At 37.9% G+C, this 16,123-nt stretch overlaps 2 protein-coding genes across 3 annotated transcripts in view; one reads left to right on the forward strand and one right to left on the reverse strand.

Moving 5' to 3' along the window:
* The first annotated feature begins 3,820 nt into the window (after positions 1-3,820).
* LOC127813405 (probable WRKY transcription factor 43) lies at positions 3,821-5,287 on the forward strand. Its single transcript, XM_052354360.1, has 2 exons — positions 3,821-4,362; positions 4,718-5,287. The coding sequence occupies exons 1-2, from the start codon at positions 3,962-3,964 to the stop codon at positions 4,893-4,895; spliced, it is 579 nt and encodes a 192-aa protein (XP_052210320.1). The 5' UTR covers positions 3,821-3,961; the 3' UTR covers positions 4,896-5,287.
* A 1,993-nt stretch (positions 5,288-7,280) lies between these two features.
* LOC127812464 (E4 SUMO-protein ligase PIAL2) overlaps positions 7,281-16,123 on the reverse strand; it is a 63,716-nt gene continuing 54,873 nt past the window's right edge. For both annotated transcript variants that reach the window (XM_052352855.1, XM_052352856.1), the window contains 4 exons: positions 10,237-10,288; positions 9,587-9,704; positions 8,587-9,509; positions 7,281-8,420 (listed from right to left, as the gene is read on the reverse strand). In XM_052352855.1, the coding sequence (XP_052208815.1) occupies positions 7,617-8,420; positions 8,587-9,509; positions 9,587-9,704; positions 10,237-10,288 (1,897 nt within the window). In that variant the 3' untranslated portion in view covers positions 7,281-7,616. The remainder of the gene's footprint in view (positions 8,421-8,586; positions 9,510-9,586; positions 9,705-10,236; positions 10,289-16,123) is intronic.

A 16,123-nucleotide genomic window follows, 5' to 3' on the forward strand; every position in this document is an offset into this window, starting at 1 on the left:
AAAGTCAGAGACGATAGGGAAGGGAGAGCGTTGATCGAAGGAAATGACCAAACATCGGTTCGGTCCTTCTGCTGAAGTTGGGTTCTGGTTGTTTAGCCTTTCATTTATACTACACACAAAACGATATTGTTTTGTAACTTCAGTTTGGTTCAATTAGTTAGGTTACTTGGACAACATTAATGGAACCGAAATTGATAATCGGTTTTTGACCCAAACGTTAACTAAATCGCTAACTGACACCTAAATAACTGAACTGGATGGTTCGATCGGTTCAATTCGATTAGTTTGGTCTAACCGAACCTTTTCTCACTCCTACCTTCTTAGCTTAATGTGGCTCCACCATTGCTCAGAGGGTCACATAATCCTAGGTTTTCAGTTTTAAGCATGTTGATGCACTACATGATAAATATCAAAGTTCAGGGTCTTCGTTGCAATTTAAATAACTCAAAACAGAATGATTTTCTAAGCAAATTTTGGAATAAATTCAAATTATCATTAATACACCTATGATAAGTACAACACATAAATAAGAAAATAACTTCACTTGAATGTATGGGTTTTGACTAGATGTTAAGATGGGCAATATATTTGACCTACACAGTTCCCTTACTAAACAGGCCCAAGAGAAACATGTTGTTATTCCATGGGCTACACCATGGACTACACAATACATAAAAAATGACGAAAATACCCTTTGCGCCTCACAGACTCGTGCTGTCTCACTACTTTGGATGAGAGGTATTTTAGTCATGTGCCTTACAGTTTCATGTCGTCTCACCACTTCACTTCATCATCTTGGGTGAGGGGTATTTTGGATATTTTATTTATATTATGTAGCTCAAAGTATAACCTATGATGTACCAATAGTATTTTCTGGCCCAATAATATCTTGACAAGGATATTAATTAATGTTAAAAGCATATATTGTTACAAATTAAACATTTGACGAGACACTTGTGCATTCATATATTGTCTATTTGGTTAGATACACAATATAATTAGGGGTGAGCATAAGTTCGGGTAAACCAAACTAATCGAACTGAATCGACAAGTTCGATCAGTTCGGTTTGATTTTTCATAGAAAATGGTTTGGTTTGATTATCCTTTTTTTTTTAAAAATTGGTTATTCGGTTTGGTTCGGTTATTTTGTATAAATAATCGAAGAATCAAACCGAAATGTTATTAACCATGAGACCACCCCCCTGAATCGAAAGTGCATGTTATTAACTTATTGGTACTTGTGACTCGTGACCCCACCCTCCAAGTCCACCCCTCCCCGAGGCAGTCACTCATTTGCAGACTAAAACCGATAGAAAGAGAGAGAGCCTCCAGCACAAATCGATCGATTCTGTGCTTGTTAGCGCATCGCCATTAGTAATGGTCACCGATGGTCCTCTGTCTTTCCCTTTGCCGTCGGTAGTTAACCGCCCTCACATTTCCTTTTCTCGTTTGGTCGTCCCTTTTGTCTCTTTCATCAAACCACACCAACGATTATCCCAACTATTCCTTCACTTCCTTGTTTCTTTCTTTCCTTGTGCTTGGAGATTGACCCACTCCAACGACGACTGACCGTCTACAAAGGTTAGTATCGACAATTAGGTTTGGGTTTTGTAAGATTTTTCAAATTTTTTGACTTTCAAATAGGTTAGTTTCTTGATGTATTTCTTTGTTTGAGTTAAGGGTTGTTCGTTTGTACAAACGGATTTGTATTCTCTCGTATGTATTTTCTTATGTTCTTCTTCATTGTAAATGAGTTTGCATTTTTTTGTTTCTCGTATGATATTCCTTTGTTTCTATATCAATTTTTGTAAATCAGTTTGTTTCTATATCAATTTATGGTTTTGCACAATCGGTTTTCAATTACTGGTTAGGTTAACTTAATTTAGATTTTGGTTAGTTCAGTTTTGATTAGTTTGGTTAGTTGGGATTAGTCGGTCGATTCGGTTCGGTTTGATTAGTATATTTTGATTGGTTCGATTATATTATAACCGATTGCACACCCCTAAATATAATATATTAGTTTAGGTTGCAAAGAAAAACAAAAATGGAAAATCGATATGATGTAAGACAAAAAAAAGGAAACGACATTTTTCAAAAAAATAAGAAACAAAAATGCTGGAGAAAAGCATAAATAAAAGAATATAAGGGTGTTTTTGTAAATATAATTTTTAATATAAAAAAATAGTTATTCAATCTGAAAATAAACATCAATTCCATAATGCATTCAAATAAAGTTAAAAAAATTAAAAATTTTGATTAACCTCTTCGTAGACGGAAATACGTTTAACGTTCTCAAATCGGAAGCATATTTCCAATATTTTTCTAATATTAGGAACAATCTCAAAATATTTTCAAAATTATAGAAACAGTTCGAAAACTTTATTTTAGCATTTTTTGACCTTTCAAAAACGAAAGTATTTCAAAAACACCAAAACAACACTCTCAAAATGTTTTCGTGTGTATCATATACATCATACCAAATATCACTTTTCAATGTCTAGTTAACATTTCCATGTGTATATACACACACAGATACATCTTACCATAATATATTCAAATTGTGATTAATTCTAGAGATTGATCTTTAATTCCATATATATAAATTAATGACCATAAGATATCATCCATTTTGGCCTCTGAAATAGGTTATCTATGCGTTTTCAAACCCACCACAACAGCACTTTAGATTGCTATGTTCCTCAAGTTATATATATATATAAATATATCTATATATAGATATAGATATAGATATATGCTCCAGTAGTTGCTTAACCATTCTGAATTAATCCTTGTACTTTCTAACTCCATTTCTACCTATCTTCCTCCAACAACATGCCTGTACTTGTGTTATATACACACTTCTGCAAGAATAGGAGGAATTTCAACTGTTTTACAAAAGTTGGAAAGATCTTTAAAAATGTCAAAAAATTTATTTTTATAAACGATGCTTATAATTCTAAAAAATTTCACGACCATCACATTATTTTAGTAATATTATTTTCTACAAAAAATTATCAAAATATATATTGTTTTTGCTAAAAAGCTCCTACTTGTTGCATTCTATGAAGAAAAATTAAAAATATGGGAAGAATATATTTTCCAATAAGATTAATTAATTAGCTGAGAGGACATGATTTTTGATAATTTTGAAATTTAAAATAAAATTTATCTTTACCAACTATATGTCATATATTCAATATCTCCATACATAATACCTTTTTATTTAATTATGATATCATGTGAGGGAGTGCTTAATAGCTTAACTATTGATTAGGGGTTCTTAATTTCCTCACAAGCCAATCTTAGAGTAACATGTGTCCCTATTAGAAAAATATCACATGATACTATCTCCACGATAGTCGGAAAGAACGTCCTCTAGAATGGTTCAAAAATCACAAATCGAGTCCTACGTAAGGTCATATTCAAAGGTTATATCGTAAGTAAAGAAGGTCAATCACAACTAAACTATTCTCTATATAAATATTAATTTCTCTAAAAGATAAAATGAGAGATTTACACTGTCTTACTCGTCGTTATTCTGCCTTTTTACTCGTTCTAAAATATCAAATACAAACATGGTTGTCAAAAAAATATATCAAAAAAGTAAAAAGTCTTATATTTGTAAAAACTGAGGGTATAATGTTTTGGGGTGGTAGCTACCAAGCAACAGTGAGTGAGAGACTTGCTAGCTTGTATCCATTACCAAACCAACTACACTTCACCTACTTCTTTCTGTTCAACTGCCTTTATGGAAGAGAGACTGTTTTCCCCAAAATCATCTCTCGTTATAACCAAAGCATCCCATACATACAAACATCTCTCTCTCTCTCTGTACGTATATATGTGCATGAGAGACTGTCGTCCAACCTCCATTAACCTACCCCACCTCTGAGCTAGCGATCGAGCTCCAAACATAGATAAATTCTCCCACCCAACACCCAGCAGAAATACTGCCTCATCAATGGCGGAAGATGATCACAGTTATCCCAATCTTAATCACTTGCATCATCTCTTCACGCCTAGTTTAAATCCATTGTCGTCCTCGCCATTGTTACTGACGCCGCAGCTTCCTCTACTTCCCAATATTCAAGATCAGTCGGTTCCTGATCAAACTGCCGCAGCTCCGGACGTGACAATCGACTGGGATGGCGCTGGCCTCCTCGTAGCAAACGCCATTGATCAGAAAGAGACGCCATTGCCAAGTAGTAGTAGTAGCAAATTGGGCAGAGGTTTGGCGAAGAAGAAAGCCCTTAATCCGCCGAGGATTGCGTTCCATACTAGGAGCTCCGAGGATGTTCTTGATGATGGCTACAGGTGGCGCAAGTATGGCCAGAAAGCTGTCAAGAACAGCCTTCACCCCAGGTATCTATCTATCTATCTATCTATCTATAAATAGTAATTAATCGTATTAATTAGTATGATCAGATTATATATCTTGTAGGTAATTAATCGACTAATAAAGCCTAACCCTTTGAAGAAAAATTGATTTTGTTAATTATTTGGATAACATATTGAGCAAGATTAAACATGAATTAGGAGTCAAGTAACATGAGAAGAGGACATGTCACACAACTAGATGAATTAACCATGTTTATAATTAGAAAATGCAAAAAGAAAGTAGATTTGCTTCATATATATACGCATAAATCAAAGTTTTGTTTGTTCTGTGTGTTGTTTAATGTTTCTAATATCTTCTTTGTTGTTTGAATTCAAAAAGGAGCTATTACCGGTGCACCCATCATACATGCAATGTGAAGAAGCAGATCCAGAGGCTGTCAAAGGACACAAGCATTGTGGTGACAACGTATGAGGGCATCCACAACCATCCTTGTGAGAAACTTATGGAAACCCTAGGCCCTCTTCTCAAGCAAATCCAGTTTCTCTCTGGCTTCTAATTAATTGAGAACCCAGCCATATATATACATATATATATTTCTGCTATATGCTAGACTGAATGAATTGATGTTGAAGCATGCATTCACAGTCCTGCTGGCTTGATCACTCCTAACTTATGTATATTGTACATAAACCAAAAGGAAGAAAATCATCAAGAGAAGGCAATGTATGTGGTTGATATGTACGTAGCTGTACATGATCAGGCATCTATCTACTTTCACAAACATGCACACACACACACACACACATATATATATATATGTATGTATGTATGTATGGATGTGTCTTTGTCAATACTTAAAGAAGCAATACTGTCTGATATCAGCTGATATTGTGTGTTCAAATGTGATATTTTCTTCTTTGATATGATAGTGTATTGTTCTTCTTACGGTCTGATATCTTAGTTTGCAAGACAATGAAGCTTGAAGATCTCAGCAAAAAACATAATGATCTTTCTGGTCATAAAGAATTGTTTACCAAAGCTAATTACTCAATTAGTTCCTGCTAGCTGCTAAGCCTTTGCCTTAATATTTATTATATTTATTTTAGCAAATAAAAAAGGTATGACTTTACCAATAGTTCATGTTATTTGGAGTCTATTTATTGAAAAAAAAGAGGAGGTATTTGGAGTCCAAAGGGGGGATTTTATCTTATGATTTTAGCATAATAATGTTTTTGCCTACTTTATCTCTATATATGGATGAGATCATCATACACATATTAATGTCCCAACATGTTTTGATAGTCATCTAGGGTGCAATCACTAACTTATAACATATTAAAATAGGTTACTTACGTGATTAAGGGTGACAAGACTCAAAAATAACATAAGATTAGTGGGTTTATAGGTTTAAATTAAATGAATTCAAATCAAAAAGAAATTGGCCACTTTATCCGTTTAACCCATGTTAAAAATTGTAAGCCACTCATTCTCATTTATATTACTAACAGCATAACACACTCTCAAAAGTCTAATTTAGAATCTCGCTCTCAATTTCACAATAATTTTTTTTCATAATAAATAGATGATTGAAGAGGTTAATCATGTTAAATCATATAAAATTATGTGGATATTATTTATATTTAGATCAAACATGTTACAAATCCTGTTCAAATAACATATTTAATGAATTGTGCCATATTTAGATTAATCTATTTTCTATTATGTTAATGAATTAACATGAGAAGAACATGACTTAATCAACATGAATTTCCACCCTTTATAGCATATGTACAACTCAATTTGCTTGTCTGCTCACATGAACTTAAGTAGGTTTGCAATACTGTTGAGGAATTCACATCAATGAATTTGTATATTTGAGAGTCAATGTGGGGGGTTTTGCTTACCTTAATTATCTCACAAAGTTTCCTGTAAAGAACAAAATTAAGAAATTTGTTTAGGGCACATCTGAATCAACCCTTTTAACACTTGGAAGAGAATTGCGGCAAAACAATGCAGCAAGATTTAGATGGTGGCAGGCTCATGATTCGTGTTTTTCCAAATGAATCATTTATTCCTTTTCTCTGTATTTATAGGCCATGGATAAAAGGTGTAAGTCAAGTTGGTTTCCTCCTTAGTAGGACCCAATCTTTTTATGGTAATTCAATGCCGAAGAGATAAATAAATAACCACTTCTCCATTGGCTTATGTATGGATCTTCCCCCATTAATTAGAGGTATCCTTCTTGGACATAAGAGTTTTTACATTTCCGTGATATTCTCAAATTTTCTAAAAATGAATGTTATGACTTTCTCAAGCATACAATATTATCTTAAGTTAAAATTAAAAATTAAAAAATAATTTTCTAAAACTAAACAACCTCTTTAAGTATTCAGTCTTTAATTTGGTCGCTTAAGTATTCGGTCTTCAATTTTGGTCGCCTAGGTTTACAACTTGGGTATGTTATCTCACCTTTGGTTAGGGTTGAGTAGGTTTGTGGCTCAACAGACCACTTGTTCCTTGGACTATGCATCTCAAAACTCTCTTCCATTTACCTCATTGTGTATAAATTTCTACTCTTAACCTTGTACCAGTATAAAATAAAATAGAAGATAGATTTTAATATATTAAGAATGGAGAGGTCCACACTTGCTGTGTCATAGACAAAAGTTAATTAAAAAATTTAAAAAAAATTAAAAACCCAAAATAACATTTTAAACTAAAAGGTATATTTTTTTTTCGATCTGGAACAAAAAGCAAACAAAATAATTTCTCCAAAAATTCTACGAAAATAATAAAAGAGGAAGTATACTCTGTCCCTCCATAAGAAAATCTTAAATCCATACCCACTTAAAATGACCAAATTTGTCAAAACCACTTGGGGCAGGAAAAAATCTCACCCCTAAATCAAGCTATTTCCTGTTTTTGTTCTGAATTTTAGAAGTAAAATAAAAACGCTACCAAAAAGCCCTTAATTTCTTAAAAACCATAACCAATGAGACCAACCAAGTTACATACGGTAAAACAAAACAACTAAAAGTCACAAGCATTAAGCACAAAACTTGGAGGTACCTAGGCACATAGGTAGCACCTCCAAGCTGCAAAACTCTTCTCTATGAGACAAAAGATGTTAATTAGGGACCAAGCTATACTCACCACTGTTTAACTATGAGAACGCATTCACATCTAGGAACCTATATGGTAACTTTACAGGTGACCAAGGAGCACAAAATTGGTCACCCTATGTACAAGCCAGGGCCAGTTTCCTTGTCAAGATCACTCACTGCATCTCATGGCCACTGCGATGAACACCAGAGTTGCCAGCCAGATTGGATGGCAGGCCACCCGAGCTGCCAGCCATATTCGTCGGTAGGCCACCCAAGCTGCCAGCCAGATTGGTCGTATCAGGAGCATGCGCATTCCTGTTATTTGCCAACAGCACCTCCATTGCTGTAGTCGATGCCATGTTTATAGGTGGTCTAGCTGTTTGAACTGTCTGAGTTGGCTGAATAATGAACTGGCTGAGAGCAGCAGAATAGGCCCGCCCTGACAGACTTCCACGCATGCGGCCAGTGGGCCGCCAATTCTGTTCAGATGGCAAATCAGGCGAACCATCAATCCCTGCGGTTTGTTGCAATGATCCTGCAATGTTCCCTCTCAGATCTCCGGGAGATGGCCTAAACCTATCAGCATTTACTGGAAATGATGATGATGCTCTTGTTGTTTGAAGGGGAACGGGTACTGAAGGTGATGACTGTCTTGCCATCTGGGCAGCTCGCAGGGTAACTCGTTGAGATGAAACCACTAGCTGCGGGCTATTTGCAGATACTGCAGTCTGACCAACTCCACTTTGTGTACCAACTTGTGGAATTTGATTACGCATAAAAGGAGTAGGTAACTGAACAGATGAGTGAACCAGGCCTGAAGACTGATTCATACAGTGGGGAACCCTAAGACTAACGGGCTGAAGATGGCGAGAGTTTTGCTGCTCAGTTGACGCCGATGAAACCCTGTAGGCACTAGGGAGACTTGGAGCTTGAAGGCCAGCAACCCGTTGAGCTGCTTGACTTGAAACCCAGTTCGGCTACAAAAATTCAACAAGAATTTAATAACTTACACACATACAGACAAGAAATGAGAACTGACGGGTGGTGGAAGCCATATGGAAGTGAGCTACCTAACCAGTGTTGTTACCAAGGGATTTTTTAAGGGAAACACAAAAGTAAGGTGCAATGAAAGTGTGAGCTAACCTGTGTTGCAGAGTGCTGCTGCAATGAAGATGAGGTCAGTTGTGATGCTTGACGTGGAATGAAATGTGATATAGGAAATTGCTGCTGCCTTTCCATGGTACTTGAGATTGTATTGAAACCATCCGCAATAGGGGAAACTGAAGAAGTCTGAGAAGCAAGAGAAGGCCCTTGGGGAGTCAAATTATTGAAACTGTTGTTTGATCTTTGTTGCGAAACTGATGTTAAAGACTGAGCCGGAAGGGCCTGGACTGCAACCGATGTTCTGCTAACATGTCTGGGCATGGATGGACCTCTCCCATATTCATTGCCAGCAACAGAGTTCCCAAATTGTGATTGCTGTAACTGCAAATTACTAGGAGCAGAAAGTTGACTTTGTGGCATAGAATTAGGGAGAAGAGCAGACCCATGCATAACTTCAGATTCTCGATTAAAAGTAGGAGAGACAGCATCAGTCAACACAGGAGACATCATAAAATTGGTAGAGAAAGATCCAGGAACTGCACCTGCAATTTGGGCATCGAATCTAGCACCGGGGGCCCCTGATCCATATGTGGACAAGTAGAGTCCTGACCAAAATTCATCCGGTATAGGAGCAGCATTTTGGTTGATCTCAGTTGCATTATTCATGCCAGGAGGCGCTGTTACATTTCCAACACTAGATAGTTGGACATTAGAAAGGACAGGTTTCTGGTCCTGCATTTCAGTTGCAAGAACATCCATCTCATCATTCCCTTCTGTGAGGTCCAAGATATCTGGACGTGCATCTGACATGTCAGTATCACTTTGCTTAACTGGCCTGTCTTGCTGGCCATTGAGCATCTTATCATATGGCTGGTCATTGTCAGTGTTTTCCGCAACGGCCTCCCATGATCCATCTGCAGAGATAATTATATCCACAACATTCTCTCCAACCTCTTTCAAGACCTGGAACAAATAATGGACGGTTTATCAACATAAATACGTAAATGATCAATGAAAAAGTAAACAGGAACACCACTTTCCTTAACCATATTTTGATCAATGCGAATGTCAACATAGCTGACACTCTGGTTACAATGTGGGCAGCGCCATGATGGCCTTCTTGAATTTATGTCCAAAAAGTTGTCAAAATCAAAACACTAAAACAACAACAAAAAAAAAAAAGGAATTAGAAGGACAACATAATGACAAAAGGATTAGCTGCATGGAAAAGAGAAGTCGAAAGAGAAAATGCAAGACTGAAAAGCACAAGAGGTTTGATTCTATCAGAAAATCATAAATATTCCAGAATTTTGTCCCTGATTTTAGTGGGCTGACACAGATATATCAAATTACTGGGAAGTTGACACATCCCATATAGATAAAACTAGGATACAGGTTCAAAGAGAGAAGATCAAGCGATCATGCATACAGAGGGACATTGCTTCGCAGTCCTTGTTGGTTCATGCTCAGATCCTTGTTCCCAATATTGCACCAATTTTGACAAATGGCACAAAATCCTTTTAAGGCAACTTCCTTAACAAAGTTGGATTCAACAACTTAATCAAACTTAGAAGAGATATGCCTTCATTGTGCCATATCAGGGTAGCTTCTACTCTAATGTCGGGTTTAATGTATCCTTGACAAGCATCACAACTTCTAAAATGCGTTGGTAAAGCTCAGGGCACTAACCTGAGGATGTTTGCATGAGTGCCCCTTGACAGGAGTCTTAATACGCCTGAAACTGTTTGATGTAGGAAATCAGAAACAATTAATGAGGAGAATGTAAACATGATTCTACTGGTACCAGATAATGAAACAGTAAATTGAAATTCTGTTTTAGGTTTCCCACTGGGGAAAAGGACAATATCTAGATGGGGGAACAAATAAAGATCTTCCACAACAAAGCTGACTGTTGACTCAAGCCAATTGCAATATATCCCAAGCACATAAAATGAAGAATTAGTATCAAAGATTGTTCTGTGGTCATCACACATGGAAAGTTACAGGTTAATCATAGTTAATATTCAATAAAAGCTCAAACCCTAAGGACAAAAGGGATAAAGGGGACCATAATCACTTATGTACACCAAATCCTCTTCCCAAGAAATTTAAATGGATGTAACAAATGGACATTCTTGGTTTCAGAAGGCCATAAATGGATAGCGTGCAAGTCAGCTAAAGTAGATGTACAAGTAACCCACACAGATAACCAACTTAAAATTCACAATGAAAAAGAATGGAACCACATGAATACAAAACATCATCTGGACAATGACGAACTCACAATTCGAATTTCTTTCTATCAGTACCACGAAATAAGGTAGTTTGACTAGGCACCTAAAAGTATGGAAACTAGGATCAGATCAAACCTAATTGGAGCACTCAGGATTGCAATACAAAATTTGGAAGGGAAAGAAGATCAAAGTAGCATTGGCACACCAATAGGAAAATGTCAAAAAAGGAAAAAACAATGTGTACCAGTTTGGTACTAAAAACGAAGACTGCTCAATGACCAGTGACACTAGCATACCTCCAAGAACCTCTACTTAACTTGCAGGGAAAAATAATAGAACACATGGAAGCACGAAAAGAGATATTCAAATCAAGTTTGAGCGAACAGGAAGGGCCCAACAACTAATATTCAAGCTCATATACCATCCATTTGCAAATTCCTCGCAGATGGGAGAGACCACCTAAAACAGGGGAACATGAGAAGTGGTTGATAGACACTGCCTTAATCCCCACCTTTTTTTGGAGAGGCCGAATGCTACGTGCCAGGAGAATAGCATGTCTTCGCATCAGGCAATTGTCACTACAATGGGTGAATGAAGTACACTTACACTTGGACCCATGACCAACCCTAACCAGAATCCCAAAACCATGTAGAAAAATCCTTACCCCAGCAAAGAAAAATTAGGGAAATGGCTTAAAATAAAATAACATGTTCTCAAAGAGAAGAAAAATTTAAGACGACAAAGAAATGACAGACCTAAAAGTGAATATCTTTACAATTTTCATCATTAGAAATACTTTCTCAATTCATAAGCTTCTAGTAAAAGCCAATCAGACTGAAGAGAGAACAAAAAAGTACCACATTATTATGTACTTGAGATGACAACATGGTGGAAGAATAACATTTCTCTATACAAAATCATGCTTGTAGATGGTTCTTGAGACACATACCCATAAATACACCCATACTGACACATGAAAAGAAAAAAAATAGAATTCCTATGTGTGATATAATATCCAAACTTGTAGAAGAAAACTGAAAACTTGGTATATATTTCTCTTCATCTTCACAAGGAACGGTTATAATATATATAGGAGAAAGAAATCAATCAAATCCCTATAACTAAGGAAAAAAGAAGGAATCTTAATTACATCAATTACTAATTTACATCAATTAATCAATCTCAACAAATAAGATTGATTATAATCAATCCCATAGATTGTGGAATAATTGGGATTGATAATCAATCCCATGGATTGAGGGATCTAATTTTCCAACAAAATCAATCAACAAGAATCAATAAAATCGATCAACACTCCCCCTCAACCTAGTGAATGAATATCAATCCTTCCCAGCTTGCCTATAAATTCTTCAAATCTCTTGATAGACAATCCCTTTGTTAACACATCAACAATCTGATTTTCTAAGGTAACAAAGGGTATACAAACTTTCCCAGCTTCTAGCTTTTCTTTAATGAAATGTTTATCAATTTCAACATGTTTGGTCCAGTCATATTACACAGGGTTATGTGCAATACTGATTGTTGACTGGTTATTACAAAACAACTTCATTGGTCCATAGCTAGAGATTTTTAGGTCTTCCAGCACTATTTTTAGCCACAATAATTCCCACAAGCCTAGTGCCATTGCCCTAAATTCAACTTCTGCACTAGACCGAGCCATTACACTCTGTTTTTTACTCCTCCAAGATACCAAGTTGCCTCCAATAAAGAGAAAATACCCTGTAGTTGACCTCTTATCCACTAGTGAGCCCCCATAGTCAGCATCTATATACCCTGCAACTTTTAATTCCTTTCCCAATCTAAACAACAAACCTTTTCTTGGAATTGCCTTTAGATAGCACAATATTCTCCTCACTACTTGCATATGTTCCTCAGTTCGATTATGCATAAAATGGCTCACCAAGTTGACCACAAATGCAATCTTAGGCCTGGTGTGAGATAGGTAAATCAAACAGCCTACGAACCTTTAATACCTTCCTCTTTCTACCACCAGACCATCAGCATTTCCAAGCTTTAGATTAGGCTCTAAGGGAGTGCCTCCTGACTTGCTACCTAGCATCCATGTTTCCTCCAGCAATTCCATAGTATACTTTCTTTGGGAAAGAAAAATACCAGTACTAGAGTAGGCTACTTCAATCGGTGGAGAAGAATGTAGCGCGTTTGCTGGAATAGTTCGCCTGGATGAGAATGAGATGGGAAGGATAGGAACAGGAAAGGAAGAACAAGAACAGGAAAGGAAGAATAAGGAGGAGTTGGGAGACCAGCCTCCATAATTCATTTAGGATTCCGAGGCGACGCTGAAAATTGGAGTGCGGCGAGTTGAAGTAGGGGGTTCTGAGGGGGGTTGGCGGTCAGAGACCCGAGGGCAACGATTGGAGATGCCCCTCCTTGAAGGCAAAGATCTTGATAGCTGGATATTCCGAGCCGATAGGTACTTTGCGGTGCATGGGCTGACTAAAGAGGAGAAGATGGATACAACAACATTGTGTTTGGAGGGTGCTGCACTTTCATGGTTCCAGTGGGAGCAACGGAGACGAAGAGTGAGAAGCTGGGAAGAGCTAAAGGGGCTGTTGAGGAATCGCTTAGGATCCATGCAGGAAGGCACGGTGGAGAGGTTGAACGAGTTGGGGGACACAATTAAGGAGGGTGAGATGGTGGAATTGTCGCTGAATTCCGTGGTAGGCCTAACTCCACCACAGACGATGAAGGTATAAGGGAAGGATGGTGGTGGCGAATTTACGTGGACTACAAGGCTTTAAACAAGGTCGTCCCTAATATTGCCTGGGGAAAACGAACCCATGTTGTAGTAGATGTTGGATGTGGAGTTGCTAGCTTTGGAGGCTTTTTGTTTGAAAGAGATGTTCTGACCTGTCATTTGCCCCAAAAGATGAACATGAAGCGAAGGTTCAATTTGCCATTGAAAGGGCAATGTCCCCTATATTAGCAGTAATGGGCACTAAGAGACTTCAGTTTTTGAGCAGGGTCTTTGATGTTGTCCACTGTGCACGATGTAGGGTCCCTTGGCATATTGAAAGGGGGATTGACGGTTGAGCAGAACATGGTGTCACGAGGCAGAATGGCTGCCGACGATGATGGTCTTGGGGAGTTCACCAGTGAGGCAAAAGGGCAACCGATGATCGATCGGTTTAAAATGCCAAGGACTGCTAAGGAGAGCATCTTACCGATGATTGGGGCGCCATCAACAGTCCATGTTGTCTGGGAAGCTGGTTTGATTCTTAGCCCGGTTTCTAAGAGATTTCACATGGGGTTGGTTGATAATGGAGCCCCCCCCCCAATGTATTCTCACCATCATGAGGGGGTGGGTGCCTCGTCCAAGCAGGTCATGATGGTGGAAGGGTAACATGTTTCTAGAAGTTAAGGGCTCAATTTGCATTCTGTTGTGGAGCCCAAGGTATAGACCCAAAGATCTTAAATAATGATGTGAATTTGGGTGAACTTCATGATGAGGTTGAGATTTGGCAAGCCATGAAACAACTGACAAAGTCAAGGTGCTGGGAAGTTAAAGAGGATTTAAATGGCTAGAATAGTGGCCAGCACGGGTGGGACAACCACTGTACTAGTTATTGAGTTCCCAGTTTGGAATCTATGGCAAAGCAGCCCCTGAAGATTTCGCTGCAAACTATTTGCCCCGAAAACGAGTGGTGATTAAATCATATCTGACTGGAATGGGGAGAAACGGGTCATCTGTCAGGAATGTTATGGACATGAAAGTTATCCATGGAGGATCGACTGCTACTCTAAGAAACTTAAAGGTGTAAATCATGATTATGGTGCCAATAGGCTCTTCAGATGCACTACCTATAGTTTATGAACGAGACCATCTCTTCTCCAAAGTTAAAAAGAGATGGAATTTGACGGTTGTGGTTGTTGCGGTTGACTAGATTCTCAGCTTAGAGGGGAAACTTACTGTTCGCGACAAGGTGGAGATCATCAACAAGGTGGAGGAAAGGATTGGGAGGTTGGCTTACAAGCGGTCTCTACCACCCTCCGGTGCAATTCACCCTGTAATTTGCATCTTCCAACTTCGAAAGTCTGAAGGAGCAGTGCAAGAGGCCACCACTATCCCTAACCAGCTAACTGCAGAACTGAAACCAAAATTCCTACTGGGGGTAAAGTCAGGCATGGAAAATAACTTGAGGAGCCTCAACATTCTTATTCAATGGAAGTGGTTCCACCACCCCCACCCCCAGCGACCAATTGGGAACCGTACAATTCGTTACTGCATCAATTTCTTGAGTTTCAGCTTGAGGACAAGGTGAATCTTGTGAGCGAGAGTAATGTTAGAACCCCTAATTCGTAAGTTTTACTAGAGGCGTTAAAAAAGAAAAAGAAGGGAGAGGAAAGGGCAGCCAAGGAATAGGACACGAGGTCAGAAGGGCCAAATTCGGTTGGGGGAGAATAACAACCCACATGGTTGCAACGAATTGAGGAGGAGCCAAGGAGGTATAAAAACAGATGAAAAAGGAGAGAGAGGTAGCTAGAGAATTCTGAAGAAGTTTTGGGAGAGAAGGCCCTTTCGAATAAACTTATATTGTTTTCTTTTTTTCTATTCTTAGCTTGTAATTGGAGATTCTTAACGTTGATTGTGAGATTTTATCAATTTCTTGTGAGGATCCTATCATGGTCCTTACATAGCACATGGATCAGGTTGACCCTTCCTCTTGTACACATAAGGTGATCCTTTGAACCTTGCATGAGATATCACTGGATTTGGTATAGGGTTAGGAGAATCATGAGATGTTGGAGAATCTAGTATAGGAGAGATAGGTTGAGGGGAAGAAGAAGTTATAGTGTCAAGAACAGGTTGTGACTGAGGTGTAGGAGATAGATTAGGAAAAGATAAAAATAAGGGAGATGGAGAAAATGGTCTTCTCTATTTTCTATCTCAATTGATACACTGATTCCTCTCTTGTTTTTATAGAGGAAGAGTACAATATGAAAGGAAAGAATAAAAAAAAAGAAGAATATGCCTAAGAATATCCTCTATCAATTAGAATAACTTTCATTTCTACACTCCCCCTCAAGCTGGCTTGCTCACTAATTTTTCAAACTGATTTTTGTGTAATCCCTTTGTAAAAACATCGACGACTTGATCAACTGTTGGAATGTAGGGTATACAAATTACCCTATTATCAATTTTCTCCTTAAAGTGTTTATCCACCTCTACATGCTTAGTCCTGTCATGGAATATCGGATTGTGGGCAATGAAAATCACAACTTTATTATCACAAATCCCATGGGCAACAGAACAAAATTCAGCTTCAGCACTACTTTTGACCACCACGTTTCGTTTCTTACTC

Source organism: Diospyros lotus, chromosome 11 (genome assembly GCF_014633365.1).
Source record: "Diospyros lotus cultivar Yz01 chromosome 11, ASM1463336v1, whole genome shotgun sequence".
NCBI lineage: Eukaryota > Viridiplantae > Streptophyta > Magnoliopsida > Ericales > Ebenaceae > Diospyros > Diospyros lotus.

Excerpts from the sequence above, each read along its gene's own strand:
- LOC127813405 (XM_052354360.1), top strand. The coding sequence starts at position 3,962 with ATGGCGGAAGATGATCACAGTTATCCCAATCTTAATCACTTGCATCAT. Across the intron at positions 4,363-4,717 it reads AAGAACAGCCTTCACCCCAG|GAGCTATTACCGGTGCACCC; the intron begins GTATCTATCTAT and ends GAATTCAAAAAG.